Source organism: Chiloscyllium plagiosum, chromosome 13, assembly GCF_004010195.1.
Source record: "Chiloscyllium plagiosum isolate BGI_BamShark_2017 chromosome 13, ASM401019v2, whole genome shotgun sequence".
Lineage (NCBI taxonomy): Eukaryota > Metazoa > Chordata > Chondrichthyes > Orectolobiformes > Hemiscylliidae > Chiloscyllium > Chiloscyllium plagiosum.
Genome location: NC_057722.1, coordinates 10995982 through 11023948, shown reverse-complemented (window position 1 = coordinate 11023948; position 27967 = coordinate 10995982). Strand labels below are relative to the sequence as shown.

The following is a 27967-nucleotide window of genomic DNA, read 5'->3' as shown; positions in this document are numbered from 1 at the left end:
AAATTCTGCTGGTTGCAATGATGGGCTTTGAGCTCATGTGCATTTGACTGAGCCTTGCCACTATACCATCACTGACAGTGCACTGAGATTCCAAGTAAATGACACCTTTAGGGATATTTTTAATTAACCTATCAGACATGTAATGACACATCTCTGGAGCAGGTCAGACTTGAAGCCAGGCCTCCTGATCAAAAAGTAGGGGCACTACAATGGTGCAACAAGACACCAAATGATATCTTTGTTGTTATTTTAATCAACCTATTCAGAGCTGTTATTATACACCTCAGGAGCATGTAGGACTTGAACTCAGGCCTCCTGGTTTATGGTTCAGACACTACCACTGTACCACACGAGCCTAAAATATCTTTGCATATTTGCTGCTATGAGGTCCTTTACTATTAGAAAAATTATCTGACTCGACATGTGTGAGAAATCACAAGTGCAGCTGAACTGAGTCATGTTTGATTTTTACTCAATTGCTGTATCTGTCTTTCTTGTTCTTACCATATTTTTATGGGATACGTTTAGTTTTTGTCTTAAAATCTCTCTGGGATATTTTTCTTGACCATGATGAGCTCATGATTTCACATTTTCCAATATCTTTGAATTAATATATCTCTTTATAACTGTGGCAACTCTCAATTTCATCCAGAAAATTTTTGGCTTACGTCAAGCAATCCTAACAATACTTTCTGTATATGTCAAGCTATCCTAACTAAATTATGTTCTGTACACACATTCAAGGAAGTATATCAGTAAATTAAGGATCGCAGGTTAGAATCATGTGGATCTGCAAAAGCTAGTTTGAACACACATGGTGAACAACCAAGAGAAACTGAGGACTGCAGATGCTGGAGATCAGAGTCAAGAGTGTGGTGCTGGAAAAGCACAGCAGGTCAGGCAGCATCCGAGGAGCGGGAGAATTGACATTTCAGGCAAAAGCCCTTCATTAGGAATGAGGCTTGAACAGTCCACCTACATTTAGATGAATATTGCATAAGGGTCATGAGCAATACTTTGGACCTTGCTTTGCGTTTTTAAATTAACCCAGTGTTAGGGACACCAGAAAATAAAGATCAATTGTCAAAAGCCAAAACACTGACCACAAACTGAGAGCATGGAAATTGATATTGGTTGAACCAAATTTAGCTCCTAAAACTAAAGATAATACATGTCAGTTTGTCTCCTTATATGTATGACACAGAGTGATAGAACAAAGAACCAAGAAAATTACAGCACAGGAACAGACTTTTCGGCCCTCCAAGCCTATGCCAATCCAGATCCTCTATCTAAACCTGTTGCCTATTTTCCAAGGATTTGTATCCCTCTGCTACCTGCCCATTCATGTATCTGTCTCAATACATCTTAAATGACGTTATCATGCCCACCTCTACCACCTCCATTGGCAATGCATTCCAGGCACCCACCACCCTCTGCTTAAAGAATTTTCCATGCATATTTCCCTTAAACTTTTCCCCTCTCACTTGAACTTATGACCCTTAGTAATTGAGTCCCTCACTCTAGGAAAAGCTTCATGCTATCCACCCTGTCTATACAAGGAGAAAGGAATTAGTAGGGAAATAGACAATGTACAGGGGCAGCACAGTGGCTCTGTGGTTAGCACTGCTGCCTCACAGCACCAGGGTCCCAGGTTCGATTCCAGCCTTGGGCGACTGTCTGTGTGGTGTTTGTACATTCTCCCTGTATCTGCGTGGGTTTCCTCTGGGTGCTCCAGTTTCCTCCACAGTCCAAAGATGTGCAGGTCAGGTAAATTGGCCATGCTAAATTGCCCATAGTATTAGATGCATTAGTCAGTGGGAAATGCGTCTGGGCGGGTTACTCTTTGGAGGGTCGGTGTGGACTTGTTGGGCTGAAGGGCCTGATTCCACACTGTAATGTAATCTAATCTAATTCCATGCTGTAGGGAATCTAATCTAAAAATAAGTGGAAATGAGAGATAAAAGAACATAATGGGTCATTTTTTAGTCCAACAGCAAATTATTTATTATATGAGTTTCCAGCTTCATTCCTGTTTTTGGGTGTGCAAAATCTTTGGTGTTAGTAAGTGTCATTAAAGGAGATCAGTTTGATAACCATAATCCAATCAGACATTTATTTTTGCTGCAACATCACTATACTGGTTCTCCCATGCCATAGCAATGATTTCACCGAACAGAAGTTGAATTCTTGTTTCTGCCCTGTTTGGAAAATGGTGCAGGTAGTGACGAGACTAAGAGCTTTTACAATCCCTTTAGCTGGGCCAAATCTAAAGACCTGTTTGGAGTTGTAAGAGGGATTACAATAAAGCAGAGGAGCTTCCAACAACACAGGGACAACCCTGGAGACCCACATCACTCCTGATGCAGTACAGGAGTCAACTATTGTGGGCAGGATCATGGCCTGCATGAAATGTGAGCTCAAAACCAGTAGCTGAGGGACAAAAATGGAACAGCGGGACAGAGTTGGATTCTTGTGTTTAAATTAATCTCAGCGCAAGCCTATGAGTGCACAGATGCTCTTAAACCAATTGTTCAGTGCTCCTGTGGACGCTGACCTTCACTCCTCATCAGACCTCCTTCATATAGGGAATCCCTGCTTGGTGTTTGGCCGCAGTATGTATTGACCAGACTCCATTTTGTGTTCCTGATATCAGTGAGTAAACAAATATCTGGTTGCACAGATTATTTAGGATACTTACCTACACATTTTAAATTACACAAATTTGGGGTTATTCAAAACTGGACTTTTGGTAAAAATAAACACAGCAATGTCTCAAAATGGGCAAAACCTGAAAAAAAACCCTCAAAACAAGCAAGGCCTTTAAACAGTAAGTTCAACCAACAATATTTCAAAGCAGCACTTTGAGGGCCTACTAGCAAAGGCTGCATGAGATTTTCATTAGCATGACTACCATATTAGCAGGTCACGCTGTTCAACTGATACTAACCACATTGGAATAGGGGTTTTAGTCTGTGATGCTGACAATCAGAAGTCTCAAAAGTGGTAAAGCTTCAAAACCAGCATAGCCTTAAATATAGTGGGGACCTGAAACGGCCTCGTGTTACACCTCAAAGTCTCAAAATCAGCAAGCCCTAAAAAATAACAGGATATTTTAACTTGAACAGAGAAAGGAGAGTTAACATTTTGGTCCTGTGATCCTTCTTCAGAACTGGTTCTCAAATTTGAAAGAAGGGCTGCTGGATCTGTAGGGTTGGCTCTGCTTTCTCCCCACAGACACTGCCATACCTGCTGAGCTTTTGCAGCCATTTCCGTTTTTGTTTTATCTTAATTTAACACCAGGAAGCCCTAAAAACATGGCCCTGAAACAACCCCTGTGCACAGCCAAACACAGAAAGGTACAGAGCCATACCTGCTGAGCTTTTGCAGCCATTTCCGTTTTTGTTTCCGATTTCCAGAATCCACAGCGTCTTTGTTTGTTTTATCTTAATTTAACACCAGGAAGCCCTAAAAACATGGCCCTGAAACAACCCCTGTGCACAGCCAAACACAGAAAGGTACAGAGAACCACAGAGAAACCCAGAATAGGAATTCTTATAACAATTGATGGAAAGATTGTGAGACAGACAAAGGGAGGGAGAGTCAGTCAAAAGAAGGCGAAGATATAGAAACAGGGAGACTAGGCTGAAAGTATCTTGTGCAATGGGACTTCACAATCATTTAAATTATTGACCAATACAAATTGTTGTAGATGTTTTCCACCCAGCTCCATCTCTGGCCCCATCTGTAATCACTGATAATTGATGTGGATGGACACATTTCCTCTTTTTGATGGAAATGCTTCATAATGCAGCATTGTCCTTTCCTAGCTGCAGTCTGCACTGTCATTGATATTGCACCAGAGAATTGCTTTTCTTTTTCGAGTCCTTGGATCTGTTTTCTGTTAGGTATGGTGTGATATTACATCAACAACTTGCATGTATAAAGCATCCTTAACATTACAAAATACCCTAAGATACTTCAAAGGAAGGAATTTCGACATAACATGATTAAAGAAGGAAAATTTAGGATGGTTGGATTTCTATAGCGTCCTAAGATAGGACTTGAGCAGTTACAGAGATAGGGAGGCACCAGACCATTGAGGGATTAGAAAACAGAGAAAATCTGCAGGTCTGGCAGCACCTGTGGGGGGGAGAGAGAGAGAGACAGAGTTAATCTTTTGATTTCAGTCTGACTTTTCTTCAGAGTTGGCTGGGATTACAGAAAACCTGTTTGAGAATTTAAGTATGAGAATCGCTATATAGCAGGAGCCAATCAATTCACCAGCACAGCGAGTGACGGGCAAGAGGATTTCAAAAGCATTTGGAAATGGTCAAAAGTTTCGGAGGATCTGAAGTTTACAGAGAGTTTTAGGTGTGAGGTTGGTGAGGGGAACATTGGAATAGTCAGCAGTAGCGAGGCTAAAGATATGTGCTTTGGTTCCACTATTTGGATGTCTCTAGGGATAACTGTAGTACAGACTTGGGACTGTATGAGGAAGGTTATCTTTACCTAAGAGTAATGATATGATCTGACTCTGGTAGGTTTCTGCAAAGTTCCTTTTATTTGCATCATAAAACATATCATTCTGTGAGGCAGCACATCTCTTTCTCTCTCTCTCTCTCTGGTATAGCCATGCTGTAGAGTCTAGTACTGAAAATGTGTTGCTGGTAAAGCACAGCAGGTCAGGCAGCATCCAAGGAACAGGAGAATCGACGTTTCGGGCATAAGCCTTTCATCAGGAAATCTGATGAAGGGCTTATGCCCGAAACGTCAATTCTCCTGTTCCTTGGATGCTGCCTGACCTGCTGTGCTTTACCAGCAACACATTTTCAGCTCTGATCTCCAGCATCTGCAGACCTCACTTTCTCCTTGTAGAGTCTAGTACTTGACTGTGGATGCCACTGTCAACAGTGCAGCACTCCCTCAAAATGATTGTCTTTAGCTTAGATTGTGTGATCAAGCTTCTGGAGTGGAACATGAACTCATGCCTTCTGGGTCAGAGGCAGAACCAGATTTTGACACGAGACCAATTCTGATGCCAATACTTGAGGCTATTCAGGTGATCAGCTCAGGGATTAAAGGTGAAACCTTTGCAAAATAGAAACATAGAAAATAGGTGCAGGAGTAGGCCATTTGGCCCTTCAACCCTGTACCATCATTCAATATAATCATGGTTTATCATGCAGTCTCAGTATCCCATTCCCAACCTCTCCCCCATATCCCTTGGTCACTTCAGATACAATGACAATGTCCAGCTCCCTCTTGAATATATCTAATGAACTATCCCTAATGGCTTCCTGTGGGAGAGAATTCACAACTCTCTGAGAGAAGAAATTCTTCTTCATTTCAGGCCTGAATGGCTTACCCCTTAGTCTCAGACTTCCCCAACATCAGGAACATTCTTCCTGCATTGAGACTGCCCAGTCCCATCAGGATTTATATGTTTCTATGAGATCCCCTCCTCATTCTTCTAAATTCCAGCGAGTACAAGCCCAGTCGATTCAGTCTTCCTGATATGTCAGCCTTGCCATCCCAGGAGTCAGTGTGGTGAACCTTTGCTGGTCTCCCTCGAAAGCGAGAATGTCCTTCCTCGGACTTAGAGACTATAACTGCACACAATACATAATACACTCTCTGATTTGGAGAGTGAAGAGTGACCCTGTTTCATGGTAACCTGGGTCTGAACAAAGGAAAGCATATCCCTGCTTTTACACTCAGCCTTTCCTCTCAATGGTTTGCAGATTATCTCAGAGAGGACGAAACCCAGAATGCAGGAATTCCAGTCAGAGGTCTTCATGATAATCGGTGGCTGCACCAAGGATGAGAAGTTTGTGTCGGAGGTGACCTGTTTAGACCCACTCCGACGGAGCCGCCTGGAGGTAGCCAAGCTGCCCATTACAGAGCTGGAGATAGAGAGTGAGAACAAGAAGTGGGTGGAGTTTGCCTGTATCACATTTCGGAATGAAGTCTACATCTCAGGTGAGCCGTGAGCTTCAAACCGTCTGCTCATCACCCCCTGCTGGGTTGGCCCTTTGCATTTGCATATTTTGCCCTCACCAAGGTGAGCCATGGGGAAAGGATCACTTCACATTTCCAGCCTTCCCAAACCAGTGACTAATCTCAGTGCAGATTAGATGGGATGGTATAGAAGGAGCTTCTCTCTGCACCTAAGCTGCACTTTCCCTGGTTTGTATTTTTAAAAATCGCTCGCAGAGAAATGGGCATTAGCTGCCCATCCGTATTGCCTAAAGGGCAGTTAAAAGTCAGCTATATTGCTGTGGATCAGAGACATGTGTAGGTCAGACGTAGTGATGGCAGTCACCTTCTTTCAAGGACAAACCAGAAAAAGCAATTGTTTAGACTTTTTTTAAAAATTTCAGATTTTTAAAATTGAATTCAAATGCCATCATGTGCCTTGGTAGGATTCAAACCTATCTTCCTGGAACATTGGTCTAGAATTGATGGATTGCTAGTCAAGTGCCATTACCACTGCTCCATTACCAGTCTTTGGTGGGACAATGCAGTGGGAGATGCACTCTGTATCAGCCAGTATTAACCCTCATCTCAACAAACAAAATGATTCAGAAATTAAAAAGGCAACATGTATTTGATTCCTGTTTCCAGAAACCCTGTGAATAGTTTAACTGCCTTCTTAAAATAGAGAAGCCAGTGGCTGTTCCAAACAAATTGGCCAGAGATGGAAAACATTGAGAGCAACATAGAAAATGGAAATACAGAAGGAAATTGTGGCTTAGGACACTATTTTACATATTAATGAACCAAGCTGAATTTTACTGTTAACAGTCTCCTTCATCACGCTGTTAGGCACCATGCATTTCCAAAGTTATCTTTATCCCCTAGTTTCTTTTCCCCTTATAATTTGGAGTGCACAGAAACAGAAGTATACAATTCAGCTCCTTGATCTGGCTCTACTACTTAACAACAACTTGTGTTTACGTAATGCCCTCTAAAAGTTGCAAAGCTCTTCACAGACGAGTTCTCAAAGAGAAAGGAGATATGACTCTGAGTCATATCATGGCAGATGACCAGAGGTTTGGTCAAAGTGGCAGATTTAATCTCGAAGTAGAAAAATTAGGAAAAGTGGTGTAAGGCTTTAGGGAGGTAATTCCATGGACCAGAGGGAACTTCTCCAATGGTGATGGGACTTAAAAAATCAGGAATGTGAGAAAGGCAAGAGTTAGAGGAGTGCACAGTAGTTGGAGGGTAGTAGGACTGGAGAACAATGTAGAGACGAGGCAAAAGTCAGGCCATGGATAGTTTTGAACACAGGGAAAAGAACTTTAAGAGTGAGGCATTGATTAAAAGGAAGCCAATGTAGACTGGTGAACACAGGGGTGATGGGTGAACAGCGTTTGGCACAGAAAACTTCAGATGACATTCAAATTATGCAGGGAGGAAATGGGTTCAAACTCAGCTATATTTTATAATGGTCAGGTTTAAAGTCAACATAGGCCTGGTGATGGAGTCAACAATAGATGAGCAGAGGCATGTGTGGAGATGGACAATATTACAAGGTGGAATTGGGAGGGCTTTGTACAAGTGGCCAGAAGCTCACCTCAAGATCAAGTATGACACCAAGCCTCAACCGGTTGCTAATCTGATCTTGGCTGATTTGTACCTCTACCTTATTTATCCACCTTTGACACCCTTGCCTAATAAAAATCTATTGCTCTGATTCTTGACAATGTTTGGATATTCAAACCTTTTGGAGAGATGGCTCCAGATTTCCACTATCTTTTGCGTGAAATGGTATTGCCTGACTACATTCCCGAATGTCCAAGCTCTCATTTGAAGGTCATGTTCTCTCACTGGAAGAAATTGAGGGTTATATTAACTCTGCAAAATTAGCTGGATTTGGGATGCGTCAAATTCCAGCCCACAACTTCTCTGCATCTACTCTAGCCAAATCTTTTCATCATTTTACTCACCTCTATCAGATCAACTCACAACCTCCTAAACAGAAGAGGTTATGTATCCGTGCAATCAGTTATTGAATCACGGCATGACGGAACACAGAAAGAAGCTATTCAGCTTAGTTTGCCTGTTATCTCTTGAGCTCCTCACTTTTCCCCAAAGCCCTTCTCTCCTTTACATTTTAAAAATTAAATTCCTTCTGGTCAGCCATAGACTGTTGTCTCCGAATCAGAAAGTTTAAGTCCCATGTGAGAGACTTGCACACATCAGTTTAGGCTGACACTTCAGCTCGGGTACTGAGAGAGGTGCTACGCGAAGAGAATTCTCCCTCTGTTGCCTTTGGTTATTTGCCAGTCTTCTTGATTCTGTATTTTCCGGTTGGTGCTTTTTCTTTCATTGCAAGTTCCTCCTTATTTACCTTGATGATTTCCAACACCTTATTTAAATTTCTCCCTAACGCTCACTGCTCAAAAGAGAATAGCTCCAGTCTCTCCGCTGTCTCCATCCCTGGCATCATTCCAGTCAATCTCAAGCCTCTTCACTATGTTGACATCCTCCCGAAAGAGAGTATCCAGTACTGGCCGCAATACTCCAACTGAGGTTGAATCAGTTAGTGATTTATAAACATTCTGGAGAACATCTGTGCTCTATATATATCATTGTTTCAGTATGCTTTTCTTTAATTGGCTTTATCAACTTTGCCTGCCATTTTGAAGATTTAAGTGTATACAGGCCCAAGTCTCCCTAATTCTGCATGACTTTTAGAACAAGTTAGTTCATGTAGGCCTTCCCACTCTTCCTATCGGACCACATCACAACATATTTCTCTGCTTTAAATTTCATCTGCTGCATACTATTTCACAAGATGATAGACTTTATCCTGATATCTCATTATGTAACTCTCTAAGTCTCAGCATCATTCTGCTGAATCTGCATTGTACACCTTTCAAATCTACTATAGCTTAACTGGCGCTCAGTGCCCAGAATGTAATGCAATATTCCAGATGGGGTCCAATACACTGAAGCATCCATCACTTTCTGCCCTATCTATTCCAGTCACTCCAAGGTGAAGGCCAATATCTGATTTGTTTCTTTGATTTCTTTTTGTACCTGTCCCGCAGCACTCCTGTGTGTTTGGATTCCCAAATTTCTCTACTCCTCTGCAGCTCCTATCTGCTCACTAGGGTCCAGTCCGACGGCCGCTGTGTCCAGCACCTCAGCCATGGTGGTTCAGTGGTTAACACTGCTGCCTCACACAGCTCCAGGGCCCCAGGTTCCGATTCCATCCTGAGGTGACTGTCTGTGTGGAGTTTGCACATTCCCCTTGTGTCTGCGTGGGTTTGCTCCGGTTTCCTCTCACAGCCCCAAGATGTGCAGGTTCGGTGGATTGGCTATGTTAAATTGCCCATCCTTTCCACAATGTCCATGTGAAATGCAGGGGTGGGTCTGTGTGGGAAGCTCTTCAGAGGATCAGTGTGGACTTGATGGGCTGAATGGCCTGCTTGCTCACTGCAGGGATTCTGTGATTCGTTGTCGTGGGGTTTGTGTCAGTTTTAGCTCCTTGATTGTTGGGTGGGTGGAAAGGACCTGTGGGGGACAGAGAGAGGCATCTGCACAGACCCAACCTGCAACATGCATATTTTACAACTGAACAGTAAAGTCTTCGCTGGTATTACCAACATCCTAAATGTTGTCCAACTGTCTTGAGCTCCATTAGTTAGGTTTTTGTCTTCAGCATTGTGGGTATTTCAAGATGCACCATGGTGGTGGACTGGATTAACCCAAAGTGAGGTAGAGACTTGAACCGTTGGGGTCCTGAACTCTGAGGCAGCAATAGCCTCAGTGGGCGGCACGGTGGCACAGTGGTTAGCACTGCTGCCTCACAGCGCCTGAGACTGGACTGGATTAACCCAAAGTGAGGTAGAGACTTGAACCGTTGGGGTCCTGAACTCTGAGGCAGCAATAGCCACTATGCAGCTCTTGACTGAGTTATAACAACCTCTCTCTCTCTCTCTATCTCTCTCTCTCTAACAGACTCCCACTCTCTCAGGGAGGGATTGCAACAATTTTCAAACCTCATAATAAGGTCGCAGTGGGAAGTGATTGGGGAGCACTGTGGTAGACTGTTGAAGGAGCCTGATATTTCTCAGCATGTGATTGCCAGGCCAGGAAATTCACTTTCTTTGGGGGATACAATGTATTTTTCGACCACAAGGCCCCAAGTTCGAGACCTGTGACAGCCAGAGATTCCTTTCAGGAGAAATCAGAAATAGAATTAGAATTAGCTTTACTGTCACGTGTACTCAAATGGGGAAGAGTTTACAAGTCGCCATTTATGGTGCCATCTTAGGTACAAGGTACCCAGGTACAGATTCTTAAGTCCAAATTTTGGGGGAAAAAAGGTTGGAAAAATAAAGAAATAAAAAAACCTAGCATTACAGATCTTATGAATAAAATAGAAAAATAAAGAAATTATCTTGGGAAAAGAGAAAGGACAAGAGTTAAGTGTTTGCAAGACTAAAATTTCTCTCTCTGTGGATCTTTGCAGGTGGTAAAGAGACACAGCATGAAGTGTGGAAGTACAACGCCTCCTTAAATAAGTGGATTCAGGTTGAATATTTAAACACTGGAAGGTGGCGGCACAAGATGGCAGTTCTGAGTGGCAAAGTGTATGCAGTGGGCGGTTTTGATGGCATTTCACGCCTCAACAGTGTGGAAGCATACGATCCCTTTCACAACTGCTGGTCAGAGGTATCTATCAAACCCCACAACTGTGTTATATTCTGACGAGGAGTCATATGGGACTCGAAAAGTTAACTGTATTTCTCTCTGACCTCACATGATGCCAGACCTGCTCAGTTTCTCTCACAATTTCTGTTATTATTTCAGCTCTCCCGCATCTATAGTATTTAGTTTTCATCTCTGCTGTATTGTCAATGTTAATATCAGTCTGGAGCATAATGCAATTTTTCTTATGGACTGTGCACTTTCTGTTTATTTCACCCATTATACCTGGTATGACAATTTTTCTGCTGTGCTACTTTGGTCGCATTTGGATCATTAGATTCAAGGCTTCCTCAAAATGTGCCAAAGTGTTTCACAACCATTGGTGTACCTCTTAGTCACTGTTGTAAAGTAATTTAAGCCACAGCAGTTATATTGTGTAGGTCAAGATATTTTATGTCCACCTTAGAGGGTAGTTAAAGCCCTAGTCTAACATTTCATTCAAAAGACAGTACCTCTGACTATGCAGCACCAAATTGTCAGCCAGGATTAGGTGTACACATCCTGGGAAGCGACTTGATCCTACAATTTGTTTGACCCAGAAATGACCGAGTGAACACAACTGTCCTGAAACAAAATAGAACAGTTTCTTGAAAAGAAAATCAATAAGTTGTTCAAAAGTACACATTGTGACTAATTTGCAGTTTCAGGGAATAATGATTGTATTTTAAGTGTGATCTTAAGATTTCCCAAAGCATTTTGCTAGCACTGAAAGACAACAAACTGGAGTTACATGAGAATAGTGTTTCCTCTTCTGAAACCTTTCTCGAGATGTGGGTCAGGATTTAGTCTGGGCCTGTTTCCAGGCCTAGACTTCACGCTGTGGAGCCCACAGCTGAACAGGTAGACCAGAGAATCAGAGAACAATGTACTGTCATAAAAACAGAGAATGATAGAAATACATAACAGGTTAGGCAGTATCCGTGGAAACAAAGTTTGTAATGAAATTCATGAAGCATTTATAGAATTGGATCTTTCCTGATTTTTTTTGTGAACAGGACATACTCACATAGCTTTCATTAGAGTTTTGAGAAGATTTGTAACTTAGATTGAGGTTCTGAATGTAGGTTTTCTCGCTGAACTGGAAGGTTTGTTTTCAGACGTTTCGTCACCATACTAGTTAACATCTTCAGTGAGCCTCCGAATGAAGCACTGATGGTGTAGCCCACTTTCTATTTATATGTTTGAGTTTCCTAGGGTTGGTGATGCCATTTCCTGGAAAACATGTAAATAGAAAGTGGGCTACACCATCAGTGCTTCATTCGGAGGCTCACTGAAGATATTAACCAGTATGATGATGAAACATCTGAAAATGACCCTTCCAGCTCAGTGAGCAAACCTATATCCATTGTTCATTAGAGTCCAGTGTTGCAGTTGTACTGGAACGGCTTTGGTTGAGTCTGTAACTTAAGGCATGAGCCCCAAATGGACAGATTTCTCTTGTGGCCCCTAGATTCTGCAGCACCAGAGCATTAAACGTTTTTTTTTTCTATCATGTGGAGTTTCTCCACTTCGCTCAGACCTGGTAGGAGAGAGAGGGGGTAGAGTGGTCTCGAGGTTTGGCAGGGAAAGACTTGGCTCTGAAGAAGCGTGATGGAAAGAAGCTGAAGGAATGAGAGAAAGACTGAATATTTTTTAATCTCTAAGTTTACTTGAGCAATTACAACGCTCACTCCCAAAGGGGTCCTTCCATTCTGGGCATTAGTTAAGCAAGACTCAAATGATTTCCTCTCCTGCAGGTAGTTCCACTCCTTGTAAATGTGAGCTCGTTTGCAGCCACCACCTATAAGAAGAAACTCTACGTGATTGGAGGAGGACCCAATGGGAAGTTGGCCACTGACAGAACCCAATGCTATGACCCGAGAGTAAATAAATGGAGCCTCAAGTCACCGATGCCTGTTGAAGCCAAGTGCATCAATGCCGTTACATTCAATGATCACATTTATGTTGTAGGTATGTGGACTGTGCTGCTTTACTGTGGGAGGGTTGGTGGTGAGTGCAGGTGTTCGGACCTGGATAAAGAGATTGGGTGCAACTTTCTGTTTAAGGAGAATGTTTCAGAAGGTGAAAAGTGCATTTGGCCATTCACTTAGATCATGACTGACCTTTATTTGAACTTCATTTTCCCACCTTTGATCCATTAGTATTGACAACTTTAGGTATTAAAAATCTATCAAGCTTAAAATTCAAAAGGACACTTTCTGGAAGAAAATGTTTCAGATGGACTTTTCTCTCTGGAGAGAAGGAGGAAGAGAAGTGACCTGATCGAGGTGTACAAGGTAATGAGAGGCATGGATAGAGTTGATAGCCAGAGACTTTTCCCCAGGGTAGGATTGACTGCCACGAGGGGTCATAATTTTAAGGTGTTAGGAGGAAGGTATAGAGGAGATGTCGGAGATAGGTTCTTTACGCAGAGAGTTGTGAATGCAGGGAATGCGTTGCCAGTGGTGGTGGTGGAAGCAGAGTCATTAGGGACATTTAAGCGACTGTTGAACATGCACATGGACAGCAGTTAATTAAGAGGTGCATGGGTTATTTTATTTTAGATTAGGATTAATCCTCAGCACAACATGGTGGGCCGAAGGGCCTGTTCTGTGCTGCACTTTTCTATGTTCTATGTTGTGGATACATTATGCTCAGTATGTTTTTTATTATCCCTACATGGGATATGGGCATTGCTGGCAAGTCCTGTTTTTGTCATGCTTCTTCACTGAGCGGTCCATTTCAGAAGGTGGTTATAGTCCATCACACTTGATGGCGGTCTGGAGTCTCATGTGGACCAGGCCAGGTAAGGACAGCAGATTTCCTTCTTAAATGCCCTGTTGACCATTTAACACCCTCAGAATTAACATCTAGGGGCCAAATTTGTGGCAGCTCTTGTATTAAACAGTCAAACAACAATCAGCTTGACATTGTCTGTAAGATATGATTCCGTGAGCATGACTACATTTAAGATTTACAAGAATATTGCCGGGGTTGGAAGGTTTGAACTACAGGGAGAGGCTGAACAGGCTGGGGCTGTTTTCCTTGGAATGTTGGAGTCTGAGGGATGACCTTATTGAGGTTTATAAAATCATGAGGGGCATGGATAGGGTGAATAGCCGCTGTCCTTTTCCCAGGGTAGGGGATTCCAAAACTAGAGGGCATAGGTTTAATGTGAGAGGGGAGAGATTTAAAGGGGACCTAAGGGATAACATTTTCATGCAGAAGGTGGTGCGTGTTTGGAATGAGTTGCCACAAGAAGTGGTGGAGGCTGGTACAATTACAGCATGGAAAAAATATCTGAGTGGGTATATTGAATAGGAAGCGTTTTGAGGGGTATGGGCTAAATGCTAGCAAATGGGACTAGATCAATTTAAGATATCTATTCAAAACAGACAAGTTGGACCGAAGGATCTGTTTCCTTGCTGTACAACTCTATGACTCTGTATCCCAGACAGTATCATTGCCATTCTTGGGATATATCCTGTCTCACCAGTAGGACAGACTTGGTGAAGTTGGCGGCATAGTGATTTCCAGTTGCAACAAAGCTATAAAATGCCCAGGGATGTATTTAGAATTGATTTCAGATCCTATGATGTTTCATAGATCAGGTCAAACATAGGAAGAAATCCACCTGCTGATTACCACCTACAGTTCCATCTCCCCCACTCCCACCCCCACAGCCCCTGTAAGCTGATGAATCTGTTTCCCATGTTGAATATCAATTGGGAGAAGCATTTGTGGTGGAAAGATTACAGAATGTGTTCTGAGTGAGCCATTTAGAGTCATAGAGTCATAGAGACGGACAGCACAGAAACAGACCTTTCGGTCCAACTCGTTCATGCCGACCAGATATCCTAACCTAATCTAGTCCCATTTGCCAACACCTGGCACATCCCTTTAAACTCTTCCTATTCATATGCCCATCCAGATGCTTTTTAAATGTTGTAATTGTACCAACCTCCACCACTAGCTCTGGTAGCTCATTCCATACACGCATCACCCTCTGTGTGAAAAAGTTGCCCCTTAGGTCTCTTTTATATCATTTCCCCGCTCACTCGAAACCTATGTCCTCGAGATCTGGACTCCCCCACAGTGGCTCAGTAGCTCCTCTACTTAAAAAAAATGACTGAGTCCCTCAAGTACATAACTGCTGGACTGGGTCTGTGGCAAGTGGTAAGAGAATCCACAAGAAGGAAAAGCCAGCATGACCTTGACTTCACTGATTTGCCTGTTGAAGATTCATCTGTCCATGACAGTAATTGTGGGAATGAACAATGCACAGTCTTTGTGGAAATGAAGTCCCATCTTCACATTGAGGATCGTGTTGTGTGGCACTACCCCTGTGCTCAACGCAATTGACTTTGAACAAATCTGGCAACTCAGAACTGGGCATCCATGAGGTGCTGTGGGTCATTGGCAGTAACAGAATATAATTCAGCCACAAGGTGGCATATCCCCCACTCTACCATTACCATCAACCTGGGATCAACCCTGGGTTCAATAAATGGGGCAGACAGGCATGCAGGGATCAGCATCACTAATTGAGGTTGTTGGATGTCAAAGATATCAGCTCCAGGACATCTCTGCAGGTGTTCCTCAGGGGAGTATACTAGGCCCAAACATCATCATCAATAATCTACCTTCCATAAGGTCAGAAGTGTTGGGTATACTTTGTTCATTGCACAATATTCAGCATGATTCCCAACTCCTCAGATATTGAAGCTATCAATGTTGTCCATGTGCAGCAAGATCTGGATGTCATCCAGACTTGGTCTGATAGTTGGCAAGTAATGTTCACTGCAAGCACCTGCTAGGACTGACCATCTTCAACAAGAGAAAATCTAACCATTGCCCCTTGACATTCAATGGCATCACCATCACTGAATTTCCCCACTATCAATATATTGGATTTGCCATGATCAGCCATGTAAATACTGGAGCTGCAAGAGTCTGGAAATTCTGCCCCTTCTCACACCCTAACATCTGTCCACCATTTGTGAAATGCAAGTCAGGGTGTGTGGAATACTCCTGCATGATTGCAGCTCCAATCATACTCAAGAAGCTAAACACCATTCGGGAAAAAGAAGCTTGCATGAATGGCATCCCCTTTACCACCTTTAACATTCATTCTTTGCATTATCAATGCTCAGTAGCAGCAAAGTGTACAATCTAAAAGATGCACTGCAGAAATTCATCAAGGCTCCTTAGGCAGCACCTTCCAAACACAAGATCCATACTAGGACCTCTGCAGTTTGTGATACATATAAATGACTTGGATGAAAATGTCGATGGATGGCTTAGTAAGTTTGCTGAGGATATAAAAAATGGTGGAATTGTGGATAGCATTGTCAAAGGATACAAAGGGATATAGATCAGTTGCAGGTATAGGCTGAGAAATTGCAGATGGAGTTCAATCTGGATAAAGGTGAGGTTTTGCACTTTGGGAAATCAAATGTTAAGGAAAAGTATACAGTTAATGGCAGGACCTCGAACAGCATTGATATGCAGAGGGATCTTGGGGTTCAAGCCCATAGATCCCTGAAAGTGGCCACTCAAGTAGATAGGGTAGTAAAGAAAGTGTATGGTATGCTTGCCTTTATTGGTTGGGGAATTAAATGCAAGAGTCAGGATGTCATGTTGCAGTATTATAAGACTTTGGTTAGGCCACACTTAAAAGTGTTGCATTCAATTCTGCTTGCCACATTACAGGAAGGATGTGGAGGCTTTGGAGAGAGTGCAGAAGAGGTTTACCAGGATGCTGCCTGGATTAGAAGCTGTGAACCATAAGGAGAGGCTAGAAAAACTCAGGTTGTTTTTTCTGGAGTAGCAAAGGCTGAGGGGAGACTTGATAGAAGTCTAAAAAATTATGAAATGCATAGGTAGGGTTGACGGTCAGAATCGTTTGCCCAGAATTGAAATATCTAATACTAGAGGGTAGGCATTTAAGATGAGAGGGAGACAATGGAGATGTGAGGGCAAGTGTTTTACACAGAGAGTGGTAAGTGCCTTGAATGTGCTGCCAAGGGAAGTAGTGGAGGCAGATACGATAGGGGTGTTTAAGGGATTTTTAGATAAGCATGTGAATGTGCAAAGAATGGAGCGGTATGGACCAAGGGCAGGCAGAAGGGATTTGTTTCATTTGGCATCATGTTCAGCACAACATCATGGGCTAAAGGGCCCATTCGTGTGCTGTACTGTTCTATGTTCTATTACCATCTAGAGGGACAAGAGCAGCAAATATTGGGAACACCACTCCTATAAGTTCTCCTCCAAGCCACTCACCATCCTGACTTGGAAATATTTGGCATTCCTTCAGTGTCACTGGGTCAAAATCATGGAATTCCTTCCCCAAGGGCATTGTGGGACCACCAACAGCAAAGAAATTATAGAAATTCAAGAGTGTGGCCGAGCAGCACCTCCTACAGGTCAGTTAGGAGTGGGAAACAATTGCTGGCCCAAACAGCAACACCCACATCCTGTGAATGAATGAATAAATAACAAACAGAGGAAAAGTTTGAAAGTTTCAAGTTGTACTTAGGCCTCTTTGACATTTATTGCAAGATGAATGTGTCACACTGCTCTGCTTCCTCATTGTTTTCTGGCCATTTTGATCTGTCACTTCCTAATTTCTACAGTTTCCATTGCAGAATATCTTGCCTTAAGGCCGGAGTTGACTAATACTTTTAGACATCTGTCTTGCGGTGACCTTATTATTGTCTCATCACATTTCTTCTGCGTATTATTGTTTGATCAATCACTTTCACTTCTCCTCTCTGCCTCAGTGGCTGTTGTGGCCCTTTAGTAATGCAGAAATTCCCATCACCTCTCACCAGCATTACACTCGAAAGCCACATTTGCCAACCATAGGCTTATTTTATCAGCCAATGATTGATAATTCCAACCTATCTCTGCATTGCTCAAGCAATGTTCTTCTCTCTGGCCTCTCCCCACTTCCCAATCACTACCCCTCCATTTGCTTGATTTCATCCCTATCTCTACTGCCTGTATCCTAACACTGCAAGGTCCATTCACCCATCACCACTTATACTTGCAAACTGTTTGGCAACATCTTGAACTTAAAAATCTCATTCTCAGGTTCAAAATTGGTCCACGATCTCACCCTTTCCCTGTGACCTCCTCCTCCGAGGTAAGACCAGAAGGTATAGCCACAGGAGCAAACCACATGGACCTTTGAACCTGCTTGACTGTTTAGGGAGATTATGGCTGAATTTCTGCATTAACTTTGCTGGGTCACCCCATAACCATACCCCTTCACTCCCCGAAAGCTATCCATTGCCAAATCGAACAGCTGAACACTTACAGTACTCTGAGGTTCAGAATTCCTAAGATGCACAATCATCTGACTAAGGATTGTCCTATCTCAAGTGGTTTTCAAACGTTATGATCTCTATAGTCCTCCAACTCTGGCCTTTTTCATCCTCGCATCCTTAACTTACCATTGGCAGATGTGCTTCCAATGTTCTTGGTTTTAAACTTGGCTGTCCGCTGATGGATCCCCAAACCTCTTTGTCTATTCCTTCTCCCTTAAGATGCTACTTAAAACATACTTCTCTATCACTGTGACTATGCATTACTTTGGGTCTTTGTTCCCTGCTTGGTGTCAACTTTCTGTCTTATTAATCTTCTGTGACAGTACGTTAAAGGTGTAATTTCAATGCAAGTTGTTGATGGCAAACTCATTCTCAAACTCAGGAAACTTTTCCAATCTTGGGCAGAAATTAGTGGCCTCCACCCTGTTGTGCGTTTGACATTTATTCAGGACAGACTTTGGCTACGGGGACCCCACTGCCTTCATTATTCCACCCTGAAGCCTGTGGTAGAAAAGACCTCACGGCGGCCTCTCTACCTCCTGCTCATAGAGACTCGTAGCTGGGCAATGTGTTGATAACCACACCCTTTGAATCAAACAGTGGAAAATGCAGGGTGCTGCTAACAAGTTCCTTGTGATGAACCCCATTTGACAAGGGTGACCCATAGTGAGACTGGTTCTTGTGAAAGAGATTGCAGACAACACAGGTCCCACGCCACTAAGACCCACCCCTGGCACCGCAGCGCAAACCATTCCTGCTCTTGTGGAGAGAGACACAAACAATGCTGTACTTCATAAGATGTGCCCCTTACGGATTAAATGACAGACAAATTCAACAAATAAGGGTCCTACTTCTTGCGGTTGTAGATAAGTACTTGTTAACCAAAATAACAAGTAAAATCACAACCCATACAATCCATGTCAAAATACAAGAGGCTTTAAGGCATTACTCAACACAATGGTTTCAGACTGTTCTTCTGCTGATATTTGTATCTGCATGTATCAGATGTGGAACTGACATAAGGAATTTCATATTTGTTAAGGGGAGCATCATTCTTATCACATTTGACTGACTGTGATTATGAAAATAGAGATAGCTTGAGGCATGCAGATTAGAGATTAAATCTCTAACCTGGTAAAAACTACAAGGGCAGTTGATAAACAGTAAAGTAAGCATTTCTCAGAAACTTTGATATTATATTCTGTGATAAAATTGCCTCTGTCCTGAGCAAAGTGTGGAATATTAATTGTCAATATGTTACTTCTCCAGTGAACAGAATTCCTTATAATTTAATTCAATATCTCAAACAGAACACCCATTTGGTGAAATATATTTTAATTGACTATTGCAAGCAAGGTTAAACATGCTTAAGGTTTCCAAGCTCTATAGTATACATTTTTCAGATTGCTGTACGCAAAATGAGACGAGTGACAGATGAGAGCAGCTCCCTGTGGGTCTGCTACCTGCCAATGTGCCTATGAGTAGGTCCAGGCCACAGAGGGAATTGGAAGCAAAAGGTTGCAAAGTGAAAGAAGCAGGTTTGAGATGTGGACAGAACTGGGCAGATGGTGTTCAATGTGAGAAAGCATGACGCTATGCCCTTCTGGCTCCAGTAAAAACAAATGTTATCAGGAATATTTTCCGAGAGGTAAGATACACTGTGAAGGTGGAAGAGAATGTGCATGTTAAAGTACAACCCACTGGAACAAACCCAGACACAATGGACTGAATGGTCCCATTCTGTGCCATACCTTTTCTACGGTTCTGATGGTGATCCTTGTCTCAAGGGAGCTGGAATGCAAAGACTTGTAGAACCAGAACAAATAGGAACAGGAGTAGGGCGTTTGACTCCTCGAGCCTGCTCTGCCATTCAGTAGGATCACAGCTGATCTGCCAGTCCTCACATCCACTTTGACACCCTTTCCTCATAATCTTTGGTTTCTTTAATGATCAAGAATCTATCTATCTCAGTCTTAAATCTGCAATCTGCCCGCACAGCTCTCTGTGGCAAGTAGGTTCTGAAGACTCTCAACCCTCTGGGAGAAGAAATTTCTGATCATCTCAGTCTTAGATTTGGTGTCCTTTTGTTCTGACACTTAGCTCTCTTGTCCTAAACTGTCCCATGAGGGGAAACATCTTCTCAGCATTTACCCTGTCAAAGTCCTTACAAACATCTGATATAGTTCAATGAGATCACCTCTTATTCTTCTAAACTCCAATGATTAGAGTCTAAATCCATTTCATGTTTTTTCATAAGCCAATCCTTCCATATTAGGGATCATCCTAACGAACCTTCTGTGAACTGCCTACAATTGAATAATATCTTTTCTTAAATAAGGAGAACAAAACGTTTCTCAGGAATCCAGATGTGGTCTCACAAGCACCTTGTACAGTTGCAGAAAGACTTCCCTACTCTTATACACCAACCCCCTTGAAATAAGGGCCAACATTCCATTAGCTTTCCTGATTAACTGCTGCCCCAGTGTGTTAACTTTCTGTGTTTATGGAGTGAAATGATGCTTCTGTTGCATGGAGCCATGATCTGACTTCATCTGAAGTACTGGGTCCAGATCTGGATGTCTCATCTTGAGATAAATATCTTAGCCTTGGAAAGTACTTGATGGGAACCCACTGGAAGATACCAGATCCTAGGATGATATTGTGAAGGCAGGCTTCATGAACCTGACTTATACTCTCCTACATTTAGACAGTTTAAGGATAATCCAATTAAGGCAGTCTAAAATTCCATCAAAATCGAAAGGAGCCCCAGAGATAGCCACCGTCACTCAGAGGAGGTGGGGTTGGAGGAACTCGGTCTTCCCTCCATGAGCAATGGAGTAGCCTTTAAGGAAGCTCAGTATTGCCCACCCCATCCTCTGGATACCACTTGGAAGGTTTCCAGTCTTACTTAGTGGTGTTCCCATCTGATAAGAGCCCATCCTGTCCATGGTAAAATGGTACTGGGGGATTTGGTGGCTGTAGGTTGTCCACCCACCTCTGGCCCTTTACTTCAGAATTTCATACCGTGGTGGGGTGGTGGGAGTAAGGGAGGAGGAGACATTGGGCTCCTCACTTGCTCCAGTGCCTTCTGGCCCCATTGTATAAGGTGTCTTGTCTCACTCTTTGTTGCCAGGGGGCTGGAAAAATTCAGCCTGTGTTGGTCTTAATAAGTTGCCTGCATTTCCTTCTGCCAGACCTTTTGGGCTGTATCAGATTTTTCTGAAGCTGTATGTCAGCTTTTCTATGTTTCCGAACTTGGCAGTTGTGAAAATGGCAGTTTTAGCCATGAGTGCTGGAAAAGTTGGCCTTTGTTATGGGACCTCAGTTTAGTGTGAACAATAGCGCCATCCTCTGGACAATCTCTCATCCCTGAAGAATCTTCTTCTTAACGATCTCATGGGCTCAGTTTCACTCCTTTGTGACTGTCAGATGGATCGGTTAGTAAACCCGAAACAGGCTCCAAAACAGCTGACGGTATGAACTGTTTTCACAAGGCGACTTTGAATGGCAGGAGTGTAACTTCTAATTTCAAAAGGACAGAAGAGAGCAAAAAGGGGCAATCATGTTAATAAATAAGTCACCCTGGAAGGTCGCTGAAATGGACAGTGTGGATAGAGTCAAGTCAGGGTTTAATGTGGTTCTGGTGAGAAAAGGGGATCAGGATTATGATGAATTGGGTAGGTGAAGGTGAGGGATACAGTGAAGTGGGTAGGTGAGAGTGGGGGAATACAGTGAAGTAGGTGAGGGTGAAGGAACATGGTGAACTGGGTAGGGGAAGGCGAGAGATATGGTGAACTGGGTAGGTGAGGGTGAGGGAACATTGTGAACTGGGTAGGCGAGGGTGAGAGATATGGTGAACTGGGTAGGTGAGGGTGAGGGATATGGTGAATTGGGTAGGTGGGGGTGAGAGATATGGTGAACTGGGTAGGTGAAGGTGAGGTGTGGTCAGAAGATGAGGGGTTGTAGTTGGAGAATGAGCTGAGTTATTGGTGTAATCATGGATGGGATAAGTGGTACATGAGGGGGCACCTTTGATCTCCCTTCAGTTTTCATTGCACTGTCATTATTGAATACTGAGCTGGAGTATCTGTGGAGCAAGTCTCCTTCCTCAGTTTTCAGAAGCTCAGCCTTGGTCATCTCTAATATGCTGCTCTTAATTGCTCTCTCTCTCTCTCTTTTTCTTTCTCAAGGTGGCGCAATGAAGGCTCTCTACTGCTACGACCCTATGGAAGACCTGTGGAGCCTGGTCACCCAGTTTGGCCATGAACGTGCCAGCTGTGGGATTGCGGCGTGCAACAACAAGCTCTTCATTACCGGAGGGCGTGACGAGAAGAATGAGGTGATTGCCACTGTGTTGTGCTGGGACACAGAGAAGCAGAAGCTGACGGAGGAGTGTGTCTTGCCCCGTGGGGTCTCGCACCATGGTAGTGTCACTGTTCGGAAGTCCTACACACACATTCGCCGCATCGTTCCTGGAGCCGTCTCCGTATGACAGCAGGAAACCTACTCAATTCCTGACTCAAGGATTTCCAAAAATCCACACTGTCCTGAATTTCTACCCCACCATTTGGATGCATTCTAAGAACCAATTTCCTGTCCTGATGGTCCATTCTCTTTGGACATTACTGGGGAAATGACCACCATTTTTGCAATGGAACTCTGTGGGACAAACACTGTCTTGTCAAAATATTTGGGAATTTGAAAAGATTCTTTGCAGATTTTTGGTTTGGAAAGCAGCTACACACTAGATCTAGAAAATGCACATTGGATAAACAATATGATGTAATGGAAACACTTTGGAAACAGTGGGATGTAGAGTCAATATGTGAGGAGCAGAGAGATATTGAGAAGGTCAACACTGACTAAAAGAGATAAATTATGGGGATAGGTTGGATAGACTAAGTTGGTAGGCAAGGTATTAAGGAGCTGAAAATGTGTTGCTGGAAAAGCGCAGCAGGTCAGGCAGCATCCAGGGAACAGGAGAATCGATGTTTCGGGTTATGCCCGAAACGTCGATTCTCCTGTTCCCTGGATGCTGCCTGACCTGCTGCGCTTTTCCAGCAACACTTTTTCAGCTCTGATCTCCAGCATCTGCAGACCTCACTTTCTCCTCAAGGTATTAAGGAACCAAGGTGAGGAAATAATTAGACTAAAAGGTACGGGTCAAATATAATGTGACGCTAAGTAGAGTGAAGCTATTAAGAGTGAAAAAGGGAGAGTACAAACTCAGTAGCTCCTCTAGAGCATCTGGTGATGGCCCTGCTGAGTTATTTTGGAAAGTGTCATGGACCTATACTGCATGAATTTAGGCTGATTGCCCACAAATAACACTGGATATTTAATGCTATTTAAATAAGCAGGTGTAAAACTTGATGATGAACAGATTAGCCATATGTTAGATACTATAACACCCTCTAACACGTTACATATCTCAGTGACATGTTCCCTCCAGTTCCATTTGCCAAACTTTTGTTTTTAAATTTATGATTAATTGGACTTCAGATTCTTTTAAATAACACATTACCAATGTGGTTCCATGTGAATTTGAGTTCTGACTTACTTGTGCACCGCAGACTCTGTTCTTGTAAACCCCAGCTGGAGTTTATCTCACAGGTTATGCTTTGTGGGGTTGAGTCTGGGTGCAAGGGATGAAGTCGTATCTTTTCGTTAGATTCTTGATCAGCCTCAGCCCTGGTCTAACAGCAACAGCCATTTCCACTGCTTGTGCCCGCTTGTCCCAATTCATGGCACTTGATGCCCAAAGTGACCCACATGCTGTTGGTCCTTTTCATCGGTCCATTGCAGCCCAACCATGGGGAAAAAGGATGAGAGGCTGGGAGAAGGAAGGAGGGAGACATGATAAGCTTCCTGGGAGAACCACTTCAGCTGGGCTGAAGTTTAGATTTAAAAAACCGTGGGCAGTGAATAGAATTAAAATTAAAGCGTGCAAGCATCTCAAGAGATATAAAACATTATACTTTAATGAAGTTTCAAAGGCAATCTAACTGGGCTGGTAAATGAGCAGTTACCAGAGAAGAATTACGGGTTCATCTGGAAAGTTCCGGGAGAGATCAACGTTTGTGAAAATTTTAAAAAAGTTTTGCAAAGTATTCATGGTGTTTAAAAGTATTTCAAAGTTTGTAAAAGTTTTAAAACGTGCTCAAAGTTTTTAAAGGTATTTATAAAGAAAACAACTTGCCTACCTTTGAGGAGGTGGCTGTGTCTTCATCTGATGACATATGCAAAAACACATGAACCAAAGAGTTAAGAACAAGAGTAGGCCATTCAGCCCCTCAAGCTTGCTTCACCATTTGATAAGATCATGGGTGCTCTGACTATGGTCTCACCTCCACTGAGCTTCATACCGCTGATACCCTCTCCTTCCCTGGTTCACCAAGAATCTACTATCTCTCCTTTAGATATATTCGATAACACTGCTTCCTTCTCGGAAAAACAGTTCCAAAGGTTGCCAAAACCTGACAGGAATTATTTTTCGTCATTACCATCTCAAATGATAGGCCCCTATTTTAAAACTGTGTTCCCCGGTGCTACAAGAGGAAACATCTTTCCAGCATCCACTCTGTCAAGTTCCCTCAGGATCATATATATTTCAATCAAATCTAGACTCCAACTGATGCATGTCCAGTCTGTCAAAACCCTTCCTCACAAGTTCAGAAGAGATTTACCAGGATGTTGCCGGGAATGGAGGGTTTTAGTTATAAGGAAGGACTGAATAGGCTGGGACGTTTTTCACTGGAGCATAGGAGGTTGAGTGGTGACCTTATAGAGGTTTATAAAATCATCAAGGGTATGGATGAGGTGAATGGCAGGTGTCTTTTCCTGAGGGTGGGGGATTTCAAGACTAGGTGATATATTTTTAAGGTGAGAGGAGGAAGATTTTAAAAAGACATGGGGGGCAATTTTTTTACACGGAGAGTGGTTCGAGAGTGGCAGGTGCGGCTCTAGTTAAAATACATTTAAATAAGTACATGAAAAGGAAATGTTTGGATGGATATGGGCCTAGCACAATTAGGTGGGACTAGTTTAGTTTGGGATTATGGTCAGCATAGACTGGTTGGACCAAAGGGCCTGTTTCCGTGAAATGGCATTTTCTTATTCTCATCACATGATTCCCCTCGGCAAAATCATCGTGAAACACATTAGGTACCACCTACATATAAACAGCGTGTTGGAAATAGAAGGCCAGCTGACAGGCATACTTTTGGCTATTAACATCTACAATTAACATTCTCCTGGTGAGTGGAGAGTGGGGCTGGTGGACCCCCTCCCAACACTTCAAGGAGATCGGGTTTCAGATATAAAGAGAAATTGGACAGACTGGAACTTCTTTCGCTGGAGCATAGGAGGCTCAGGGATGACATTATAAAGGTTTATAAAATCACGAGGAGCATAAATAAGGTGAATAGCAAAAGTCTTTTGCCAAGGGTGGGGGAGTTTAAACTTAAGGGGCATATTTTTAAGGCAAGAGAAGAAAGATTTAAAAAGGACATGAAAGGCAACAGTAGGTGTGTGGAACGAACTGCCAGAGGAAGTAACAGATGCAGATACCCTCACAACCATTTAAAAGATATTTGGATAAGTTTGTGGATCAGAAGGGTTTGGAGGGATATGGGCAGGTGGGACTAGTTGAGTTTGGGAATATGGTTGGCATGGGCTGGTTGGGTTTGCTTCTGTGCTGTCTGACACTATGAACATAAATGTGATGATTTGGAGATGCCGGTGTTGGACTGGGGTGTACAAAGTTAAAAATCACACAACACCAGGTTATAGTCCAACAGGTTTAATTGGAAGCACACTAGCTTTTGGACCGTCGCTCCTTCATCAGGTGGTAGTGGAGGGTTCAATCCTAACACACAGAATTTATAGCAAAAATTTACAGTGTGAATTGAAAAATTGATTGTCTGTTAAGCCTTTCATCTGTTAGAATACAGTGATAGTTTCACTTCTTTCATGTGTAAATCACAAAACCTTTTTATAAAAGAAGTTGCATTCTCAGGTTAGCTGTTAACAATAGTGACAGCTAGACAATATGTTGACGGTGTGGGCCCCCTGTGTTCTCTGTCTATGCCATGATGTTTAGATTGATTCTAATGTAAAAAGTGAGAAAACGGAGTTTTACATGAATTCATGCAGTTTTTTGAGCTCAGAGTTCTACATGAATGCATGCAGTTTTTGAGCAAAGTACAATGTAACCCTGCAAGTACAAATTCATCCCACAAAATATATGTATGCATGTGGGTCTTTGTCTCTGTGTGTGTGCCTGTCTGGGTTGGGGGTTGTGAGTGTGAGAAAGTGTATGTGTGTGTGTAGTGAGGGGGTGTCTTAAGTCTTAAGTCTGTGAGGGGGTTCCCGAAGTCCACCTTGGAGGATGGTCACCCAAAGGTCTGAGACTGAATATCCTGAACCACTGAAGTGTTCCCCAACTAGGAGGGAACACTCCTGTCTGTTGATTGTTGTGCGGTGCCCATTCATCCGTTGTCGTAGCCTTTGCTCGGTTTCCCTAATGTACCATGCCTCCGGGCATCCTTGCCTGCAACGTATAAGATAGACAACATTGGCTGAGTTACATGAGTACCTGCCATGTACAAGGTGGGAGGTGTCCCCATGTGTAATACTATCCTCACAGACTTAAGATGCTCTGCACTCACTACACACACATACATACACTTTCTCACACTCACAACCCCCAACCCAGAAAAACACACACACACACAGACAAAGACCCACATGCACACATATATTTTGTGGGATGAATTTGTACTTGCAGGGTTACATTGTACTTTGCTCAAAAACTCCATGTACAAGGTGGGAGGTGTCCCCATGTGTAATACTACCCTCACAGACTTAAGATGCTCTGCACTCACTACACACACACACATACACTTTCTCAAACTCACAACCCCCAACCCAGAAAAACACACACACACAGACAGACAAAGACCCACATGCACACATATATTTTGTGGGATGAATTTGTACTTTCAGGGTTACATTGTACTTTGCTCAAAAACTGCATGCATTCATGTAGAACTCTGAGCTCAAAAGCTGTATGAATTTATGTAAAACTCCATTTTCTCACTTTTTACATTAGAATCAATCTAAACATCATGGCATAGACAGAGAACACAGGGGGCCCACACCTTCAACATATTGTCTAGCTGTCACTATTGTTAACAGCTAACCCAAAAATACAACTTTTTATAAAAAAAGATTTTGTGATTTACACATGAAAGAAGTGAAACTATCACTGTATTCTAACAGATGAAAGGCTTAACAGACAATCAATTTTTCAATGTATAATTTCAGTTACATCACACTGTAAATTGTTGCTATAAATTCTGTGTGTAAGGATTGAGCCCTCCACTATCACCTGATGAAGGAGTGACGTTCCAAAAGCTATTGTGCTTCCAATTAAACCTGTTGGACTATAACCTGGTGTTGTGTGATTTTTAACATAAATGGGAATCTTGTCCTGTACTTGGCAAACAGAAAATGGAGGATTAGCATGTTATTGAGACAATAAGGCCACTAGGCAGAAATAGGCCATTCGACCCTTTCCATTTCTATCTCGGGCGACCGAATTAACACGGACATTTACTATAAACTGACCGACTCCCACAGCTACCTAGACTACACCTCCTCTCACCCTGCCCCCTCTAAAATCGCCATCCCATATTCCCAATTCCTTCGTCTCCGCCGCATCTGCTCCCAGGAGGACCAGTTCCAATACCATACAACCCAGATGGCCTCCTTCTTCAAAGACCGCAATTTCCCCCCAGACGTGATCGACGATGCTCTCCACTGCATCTCCTCCACTTCCCGCTCCTCCGTCCTTGAGCCCTGTCCCTCCAATCGCCACTAGGACAGAACCCACTGGTCCTCACCTACCACCCCACCAACCTCCATATACA

At 42.9% G+C, this 27967-nt stretch overlaps 1 protein-coding gene across 1 annotated transcript in view; it reads left to right on the top strand.

Moving 5' to 3' along the window:
* klhl6 (kelch-like family member 6) overlaps positions 1 to 22993 on the top strand; it is a 46942-nt gene extending 23949 nt beyond the window's left edge. Inside the window, exons 4-7 of the mRNA XM_043701841.1 lie at positions 5742 to 5979; positions 10484 to 10686; positions 12459 to 12672; positions 22226 to 22993. Of these exons, the coding sequence (XP_043557776.1) occupies positions 5742 to 5979; positions 10484 to 10686; positions 12459 to 12672; positions 22226 to 22527 (957 nt within the window). The 3' untranslated portion in view covers positions 22528 to 22993. The remainder of the gene's footprint in view (positions 1 to 5741; positions 5980 to 10483; positions 10687 to 12458; positions 12673 to 22225) is intronic.
* The last annotated feature ends 4974 nt before the right edge of the window (positions 22994 to 27967 follow it).